The 8,981-nt window shown below is 58.5% G+C and overlaps 1 protein-coding gene across 11 annotated transcripts in view; it reads left to right on the forward strand.

Annotated features, from left to right (window-relative positions):
• BRD1 (bromodomain containing 1) overlaps window positions 1-6,179 on the forward strand; it is a 37,670-nt gene extending 31,491 nt beyond the window's left edge. For 8 of the 11 annotated variants that reach the window (XM_036906642.2, XM_057508421.1, XM_036906641.2 and 5 more), the window contains 5 exons: window positions 1,603-1,738; window positions 2,048-2,175; window positions 3,111-3,220; window positions 3,462-3,616; window positions 4,739-6,179. In XM_036906642.2, coding sequence (XP_036762537.1) covers window positions 1,603-1,738; window positions 2,048-2,175; window positions 3,111-3,220; window positions 3,462-3,616; window positions 4,739-4,922 — 713 coding nt within the window. In that variant the 3' untranslated portion in view covers window positions 4,923-6,179. Of the gene's footprint in view, window positions 1-1,602; window positions 1,739-2,047; window positions 2,176-3,110; window positions 3,221-3,461; window positions 3,617-4,738 lie in introns of those variants that run through there. The other 3 variants (XR_008999555.1, XR_008999556.1, XR_005029091.2) reach the window with 2 other exon arrangements.
• Window positions 6,180-8,981: the final 2,802 nt, after the last annotated feature.

Here is an 8,981-nt window from a genome sequence, read left to right on the forward strand (position 1 = left end):
GGTTCCCCAGGCACTGGTGGCAGCCTATAGCTGTCAGGTGCCGGGTGGGCAGTGCCTTAGTGGCTGTGCCCCTTCTCTCAGACCTGGGCTCTCTGTGCTGGGCTCTGTCTGTCGTCCGTGTGGGTCAGGCAGCTGTCCCTGACGTGTCTGACTTCTAGTTGGGGGTCTCTGCCCTTGGGGGGCCCTTCTGCACCTCCCTGAGGACTGTTGGCCTTGGCTTACCCTGGGTGTTGAGGTGCAGGCTCACCCCTTTACCTCTGTCTTCCTCACCTGCTGGGAACAGGGCTGGTGTCGGTTCTTCTACAGTGAAGGGGTGACAGGAAGCCAGCCATGTCTCAATCCCACGGCGTAGACTTACCTGCTGCTCTTTCCAAGATCGTTCTTACAAATGTCCAGGTTCCATAAATAAGCAGAGCGCCCTCAGCTACCTGCGATTACTGCTTTATAAATAGGAATTAGGTTTAGAATAAAAAATACGGAGTTTTTCATAAAGCCAGTGGCCCTGAGTCTGACGGAAATGAAGCAGCGCGTCTGCCGAGTTCACTCAAGGGAAACACGCAGCCTCCTCGTCTGCTGGGCGGGCAGCAGAACGCGCTGTTGCTGCATTTTTATTTCTTAGCTGCTGCCAAAGGTCACTCACTGCCCTTATTTGAAAATGAGGTCTCGTCACTGAGAAAATATTGCAAGTATGTAAAGGCGGAAAAAACTTTGTAATCTGACCACCTGCTTGAAAACCTTTTTAAAAGAAATGGATTTAAAATTTTTTTAACAATGGGAATGGGATTCCTCTTTTGGGAAGAAAGATGTGCAGCCCAGTCCCGCTGTCCGCGAGAGGCCCTGGACCAGGCCGCGCCCACTGCCCCTCTGCTGGAGAGGCCTCCGCGCTGCCTCTCGCCCCTTCCCTGCTCGTCGCTGGAGCGGGCCCGGCGGCGCTGGGTTCTGCCTGCCTCCTGGCTGATGCCCGGCTATTCAGGAGGGTGGCGAGTGGTGGACCTTTGCCTTGATTAAAACCCTTCTCGAATGTTGAGGTGATCTTCTTGTGTTTTGTTCGGCTGCTCAGCGGATTTGGAAATGGGCGAGTGCCCACTGTCTGTTGGGGTGGTGCTGGCCCACCCCACGGGCGTCGTGCCCATGCGTGCTGCTGTTAATAGCTTAGGGTGCTTCTGGGCACAGTGTCCGAGGTTTATGAGACACTGGCCTTCTGTGTTAAGGTTTTGGAGGTTCGTGTTAGTACCTTTCTCAGGCTTGCGGATCTGTTGGCGTTCCTGTGTGATCTGCTGCCGGGCGGTGGTACCCCCCAGTGAGGCCGCCCGGCCTGGCCCCGGCGAGGCTCGTGCCTGCGTGGCCAGGGTCTGCAGGGAGGACCCGGGACCCTCTGCTGTGCCAAGTTTTCCTTTGAAGAGCAGCTTCAGCCTGTCCTCTGAGTATCTGGGTTTCGGCGTGCAGAACTGGCTTTTATTTCACCCCAGACAGGTCCACGTCCTGTGTGGGAAGCGCAGCTGGGTGTGGGCGGGTGCCAGGTGCTGCGCAGGGTGCCCCCAGGCCCGCCGGGAGCCTTGCCCATCTCGGCTGAGCTCAGGCGCCCACGTGGCTGTGTTGCAGGTCTCGCCAATGGCTTTGGGGGCACAAGGAGTGAGCAGGAGCTGGGCGGCGCCCCGGGCGCGAGGGCTGCGCCCCGACGACGCTGCGCCTCTGAGTCCAGCCTCTCCTCCGGCAGCGGCCCGCTTTGCGACTCGAGGTGGGCACAGCTCGCCCCGCCGCCCGCGTTCTCCCCACCCCCACGCTCCGCTCTGTTCCAGGCTGTCCGCCTTGTAGCCCTTAAGCAGAAGTGGGAAGTACAGCTGCCTAAAAATGCTATGTTTATATCATGGCTTCCGCCCCCACTCTGGCCTTCGTCGAAACGGGGCTACGGCGGCCGTGCCTGGCCGCCCCACGGAGGCCGCCTGGGCCCCGTGTCCGGGCTTCTCGGGCGCCACCCGCCTCCCTGGGAGGGCTCCGCGGGGGCCGCCCTGCCCGGGGTGACGCAGCTCTGCTCTTCCTCCCGAAGCTTCAGCGCGCCCAGGTGCGGCCGGGGCAAGCCCGCCCTGGTGCGGAGGCACACGCTGGAGGACCGCAGCGCGCTGATATCCTGCATCGAGAACGGCGACTACGCCAGGGCGGCCAGGATCGCGGCCGGTGAGTCCAGCGCCGGGCGCCCCTGGCCGGTGCTCCCCGGGGGCTGCGCCGGGACTGACGAGGGTGCCACAGGGGTGCGTCCTGCCCCGTCACCTGAGCTGAGCCGCGGGCCAGGCCTCAGGCCGCGGTCCTCGTGGTCGCTGCTGGGAGGCCACGGGGACGGTGATGACGTCGTCCTGTATTTTTGGTTTCTTGTGCGGAATACAAGGGGGTGCAGCCAGGTGTGGGGTGGCAGGGGTGGCGGCGGCTTCCAGCCTTGAACATCTAGAGGAGGCCGAGGGACCCGCTGGACCGGGCCGGCTGGGCTCTGGGTCAGGTGGGAGCAGCTCTCACTATGGGAGGCAGCTCTCTGCTCCGGGCCCTGAGGGCAGAGACCCGAAGTGGGGAGGCCGCAGGCCATGGCCCAGGGTGGCGGCCCCGGAGAGCTCTGAGCAGAGAGAGTGGTCACCGCGCCGTGAACGACGTCCTCGCTGCAGGGGGGTGGCCGGGGCCTGCGGGACCTCCGTCGCTAGGGCAGCTCTGGCCGAGAGGCAGGGCAGGCCTCCCTGCCGGGCCAGGTGAGCAAGGGAAGGAGAGCAGGCGTAGGTCTTTAGAGGGAACAAGGGCTGCGGTCTCGAATCTGGGGTGTTGGTTGCAGAGATGCATCGGGTGGCCCCTCCTTGGAGGTTGACATGGGCCCCCGGGTGGAGAGACGCTGGGGACCTGAAGGCCAGAGGCCTCTGAGCTCGGGATGAGTGGGAAGGAGCCCTGGGCCGGGCTGCAGGGCGTCTGTCAGAGCAGCAGGGGTGCAGAGGCCCCAGCCACCCACCGCGGGGCAGTGCGCAGGTGCACCCTGCACGCCCTGCTCTGGGGGCGGCCCAGGCATGCACGTTGGGCCCTGCAGGGCTGAGCTCTGCCCGCCTTTGTGTCCCTCACTCTGTTCCTTCTTCCCCCAGAGGTTGGGCAGAACAGCATGTGGATTTCCACCGATGCTGCGGCCTCCGTCCTTGAGCCCCTGAAGGTCGTGTGGGCCAAGTGCAGTGGCTACCCCTCGTACCCTGCGCTGGTGAGCCATGAGACAGGCGGGTTGCGGGGCTGGGACCCTGGTCTGCACACCGCGCGGGTTGGGTGTGATGCGGCATGGGTGCCCTGTGGGGAGGGGGCGCTGAGCCATGTGGCCTGCACCCCCAGGTCTGGGGCTGTCCCCTTGCTATTGTGGAGATGGGTGTCCTCTAGTCAGGGCCCAAGTCCCTGCAGGGCTGTGCTATGTGAGCACCGGCATGACCCAGCATGTCCTCCTCCGGCAGATCATCGACCCCAAGATGCCGCGTGTGCCTGGCCACCACAACGGGGTCACCATCCCGGCCCCGCCGCTGGCCGTGCTGAAGGCAGGCGAGCGCATGCAGACCAGGGCTGACGAGAGGCTCTTCCTTGTCCTCTTCTTTGACAACAAGCGAAGCTGGTGAGTGTGGGCGCCGCAGAGGCCTGCACTTGGTGTCAGGCGTGTCCCTTTGGCCACCGGGCCTGCCCACACATGCGTGGGCCCCGGGCTTCAGAGCAGGGGCCCCAGGACGCTGTCTCCCCTCACGTGTGCTGCAGAGTCTGTGCGCCGTCGTCATAGGTGTGTAGGCAGCCGGCCCGACCCCATCACACTCCTCACCTGTGCGGGTCCCTGTACCCGTGGGCCCTGGGCTCCCGTTCTCCGTGCTCTAGGAGACGCTCCTGCCTGAGGCCTGCCCTGTCCGTCATGCCTCGGGCACCAGTGCACCACTGTTCACACCCTGACCCTTTGGGTGCGGTGCACGTGGAAGGGGCCTCCGCACAGCACTGTCGGGGCTGAGCCCTGTGCTGATGCGGCTCCCGGGTGCGGGCCAGGCAGTCCCTGAGGTTCGCTGCCCCCCAGATCTGCCGCCCTTAGCGTGCAAGTTGCTGGTGTGGTGGCCACACAGCCTCGCGGAGGCTGGTGCCTCTCCCCTGGGGAGCTGGCCCTGCAGCCCTGGCTGCCGGTTGCCCCTGGCACTGGCTTGTGGCTAAGCTGGGTTGAGTTGCATGGTGTGGTGGCTGGGGTGCTCGTGCTGTCTCTCTCCCCCTCACTGCCCTGCTCCCAGTCAGGCCTGAGCAGAGGCTCACGGCGCCTCGTCTGGGACCCGGCTGGCTCCTGGGCCGCACTTACTCCTGACCATCCCCGCACACAGGAGTGGCCCTGTGTGCACACATAAGCGTGTGTGTGTATGTATGTGTCTGCACACGGACACGTGTGGTCCCGTTGATGTGTTCTGTGCTTCTGTCACATGTTTCTTGGCGGCCACTCAGGAATGGTGTTGAAGGCTGACGGGGCGTGCTCACCTCCTGTATGCAGGGGCCTTGCTGGAGCCCCCGGGCTGCCCGGCGCTGCTGCAGACCTAGTGGCCTCGGTTGGGATTTCTCAAGGAGCGGCCCCGCCTGCCCGGGGTCCCCGCGAGCCCGATGGCTGCTGCCCGTCGTCTGCAGCTCTGATGGCCGGTGGGGCCGCTGCAGCCCGATGGTGCACTGGCACTCCGGTGAGGGCTGTGCTCACGGCTCCCATCTCCTTTCTTTTAAAAAGGCAATGGCTCCCTAAGTCCAAAATGGTTCCCCTTGGTATTGATGAGACAATAGACAAGCTGAAAATGATGGAAGGGAGGAACTCCAGCATCCGGAAGGCCGTGAGGATCGCCTTCGACCGTGCCATGAACCACCTGAGCCGCGTGCACGGGGAGCCAGCCAGCGACCTCAGCGACATCGACTGACCCGCCCACCTCCTGCAGAGGACCCCGCTGCCGTGCTGCCCGGCGGGCCTTGTCCATAGTGTCGATAGGCTGTACATACTTGTACATTGTTCAAAATTTAACTTATTCTGATTTTTAGGCATAGTTCTTTAATTCTTTTTCCCCAGGGAGTGGGGAGGTTTTATTTCCAAGTTTTCTATGAAACCATCCCCGTCTGGGCACTCGGAGCGGTGTGGGCGCCCCTGCCGAGCGCTACCTGTGCCCGTCTCAGGGCACACCTGCAGAGGCTGCTCGCGTCACTTTCTTTGATCTGTAGCTTTTTTTAAAAGACTTTTGAATGTTTAATAATTTTGTAAATCATACTCTTTACACAGAGTACCACTATTTAATAAGACAGGATGTAAATTTACAATGACAAATGTGTATTTTAAGAAAGAAAATGACATTATTTTGAATGGTACTTTGTGGAAAGGGGGAGAATAAATTTATGCTGTGTACATCACTTGCAAATCACCAAAAACACTCCGCCACCCCGAGGGGCCACGGCGGGCGCTCCCTGTGGGTGGGGCTGTCCTCGTGCCCCCCACCGGCCAGCCTCCACGCCGTGCCTCCCAGCGGATTATTTATTGTAGAAAGTGTATTCATTTGCTTTATAATGAAAAATAAGTTTGCAGAAGTATATTGATAAGCATTTTTATACAGGCACATAAAACAACTCGCTTTGGGAGCGGGATAAGCCCTGTACGTGACTGGCTGTGCGCTTTGATTTTGTAACTTGTAATCTTTTGTTTACAATGAGGGGCTTTCTGTAATGTTTTAATTTAGAACACTTTGGTAGCAATAGAAACTTTGGATACATTTTTGTATGGTACATGTGATGTATATAGAATTAGTACTTTATTTTTATTTTTAAGAGGTAAAGCATTATGTTAGGGGAAAAGGTTGGGTGGGTTTCCAAAATTGCATTTTTTTATATTAAAAACTAAAGCCAAGATTTGGATGGTGTGGCCACTTCATTCCTCCATCACCAGAATGCTGGGCGGTGTGCGGCCTGGAGGCTGGGCCAGGGGTGAGGGTCCTGGTGGCCTGTCCCCAGCCGGCTCATTGAGGCACATGACATGCCTTCATCTTAAAATCGTCATGGATGGCATTATTTATTTTACCTAATCATATTTTTATTTTGAAGTGGTAGTTTAAATTTTTAAATGTTTTTTCTTTTCCGTCTCCATTGTTTGTAACATCTCCATAGAAACTTGAAAATAAAATGTCTTCCTTTGATAGTTTTGTCCTGTGTCTGACAGACGCTTTCTACCTGCTGTCGTTCCCCAGGGCCCCCAGACCTTGTGGAAAGGGAAGGCATTGCCGCTGCTGCATCAGAGAAGGACATCAGGTGGGGTGGCTGGGGGCGCGGCCTGGGGCAGGGGCAGGTGTCAGACCTTGCTCTTGGGGAGCACCAAGCCTGGTTTCCCCCAGAAACCTGCAATTCACCAGTGCCCCGAGGGCCTGGCTCTGTGAACTTGAGGCTGCCGGCTGCCACTGGGGCCAGGAAGGGTCAGGTCCCGGGGCTAATGGCCTGAGCTCCCCCACTTCACGGGCCCATGTGACTTTGGCATAACTGAGCAGCAAAGGGCAGGACCCAGCTGTGGATCTGGGTTCTCGCCCCAAGGGTCTGGTCCCCTTGCCCTATTTCCCACGTAGGCCCAGGTCTGACCCCTGGCGCAGCCCCCTCCGCGGTGTGGCAGGCAAGGGGCTAGCTACTGCCTGCTGAGTGGACCTACTCTGACCCCAGGCTGGGGAGGCTGTCCACACCCCCCGACCTGACAGACTTCGGGCCCCGGCAGGCCCCCAGAGGAGTGCTGTGGGGGTGGCAGGTGGAGCCCAGCGCGGGGTGCCAGGCAGCCGTCTGCCCATGCCTGCCACAGTGGGTGTGGCGAGACCCCAGAGACCTCTCCCACCCCAATCCTGTTTTTCTTGTGAGGCAGCCTCTTGGCGTGGCTATCCCGGGTCCCCTCTGCAGCCAGGTGAGCAGAGGCCAGACCAATGGGAGGTCGTTGGGGTGTCGCCTCCAGGAAGTATCCTCAGGGCAGGGTGGAGCGTGCATGGCTGTTTCCTCCTCTCCTGGCTGGAACGCAGAAGTGGCAGATGGAGCTGGAGCAGCCGTTGTGTACCATGGGGAGAAAGCGTCACAAGATGGTAGGAGCCTCTGTCTCCACATACTGAGCAAGCAGAGATTTCCTACCAAGTGACAGAACCATACATTTATACTCTTTTAAAGCCCACACTTATTTTCCCATATGGCAGATACATTTCAAATGGGTCAAGGAGGAACATTTAAATTTCAGAAAAAAGTCATGAAGTGATTGTTTATAACCATGGAGTGGGGATGATCTTTCAAAATGTGACTCAACCTCCAAAAACCATAAAAGAAAATATTAGTATATTTAACAATATAGAATTTTTTAAAACCTGATTGCATGGCCAAAGACATTTTTCACATGTCAAAAGACCAACTGGGAAGAGTATTTGTGACTCAAACCACAGCAAAAGGGCCTCGTTTTCTTAACATATAAGGGTTCTACAAATAATTTTTTAAAAGACCACCAATAGGATTGAAAAATGAGTGACTTAGCAACTCATTTCACAGAAAAGCACATACAAATGGCTCTAAACATAGTAAAGAAACGCTCAGCCGCGGCCGCCTGGGTCACGCCACCTGCAGGGCCTGGCGACTTGCTTCCCAAGATCCCCGAGCCCGAGTGTCAGAGGCTTTCCAGGCAGAGGAAGGCCGGTGTCCTCGTCCTCCGAAGGCCGGCAGCCTGGGGGGCAAGGCAAGCTCAGGATGACTTGGAGTCAAGATTCTACGTCTCCTCTTCTGTGAGAAACAGACCGTGGGCTCGTCTGCAAGCGGGCAACCTTGGTCTGATCCCATTTGGTTTCAGCCACTCAGCTTTCTAACTGCAAGAATCAGGTGGTTTTAGGGCCATCGAAGCCCAAGTTGCATTTTGTGTTGGCCAAGGACTGAATTTCTGGCCTCTAAGTGGTGGTTAGATGAATAAACAGTAGTCACAGATAAATATATTGATGTCTGTGTTTGTATTTTTGACCCCCTGAGGGTATCGTCCCCCAGACCTGCCTGCCAGACCGGCTTTCTCTGCCCTTCTCTGGGGGTTGATAGACGCTCTCTCTCTGCACAGACAAAACCTCCCCTCGGTGCCCACTCTGGCCCTCACGACCTTGCTGGCCGCTGGCTCCCTCTTGCCTGCTGCCCTAGTCCCGGCCCAACCCGACGCCTCTCCGCTCTTGAGATTTGTCTGAGGCCCCAGTGCCTCCACCTCCTGCCCTAAAGTCTCCTGTGTCCCAAGGCTTCTTTGTCAACTCTGTCCGTCCCCTCGTTTGCTCCGTCTCACATCCACCTGGGTCCATAGGGAGTTGCTGGGGCCTCCATTGCGCCAGGCTCTGTGTCAGGATGAGAGGTTGAGAGGTCAGGAGGCGAAAACCTGCTGCCCCTCCAGCAGGAGCTGGGTAACAGCCCACACCAGTCATGGAGGGGTGGCAAGGTTGCTGGAGGGCTGCCTGGAGGAGGGGTCTTACAGCGTGTCCCGGTCAGGGGAGCTCCTGGGTGGATGAGGGAGGGGTCAGGAAGTGCACCAGCCCGAGGGACAGAGGGCCTGGGTTGGAGGAGGCCCTCAGAGAAGGGGCAGGGTGGAAGGCCCCCTGGACGGGGGTGGGTCGCCCTACCAGCCGGGGTGGCCGTGCGTCTGGGGGTCTCCGAGCAGGGTCTGTGATGTGGCCTGACTGAGCTGCGTGGGGCAGGGCCCCAAGGGCCAGCACCTGGGAGTCCCACCCTGGGCCACCCCTCCTGCCTCCTGGCAGTTTGAGAAATTGGATTTTGAATGATGAGGTTCAGCTGGGTTACTTCTGATAGATTCCTGCAAGTTAATTGGAAATAAAATGGATGATCTCTTCTTTGATGAGAAAAGGCAGATTTAGCTGGCACTAATCAGCTCTGGGGCCAGAGAAAACTTGGAGACCATGGAAGCATAGTCAAAGTCTGAAGGCATTTGAAATAAATAGTTAAGT

Source organism: Manis pentadactyla, chromosome 10 (assembly GCF_030020395.1).
Source record: "Manis pentadactyla isolate mManPen7 chromosome 10, mManPen7.hap1, whole genome shotgun sequence".
Taxonomy (NCBI): Eukaryota; Metazoa; Chordata; class Mammalia; order Pholidota; family Manidae; genus Manis; species Manis pentadactyla.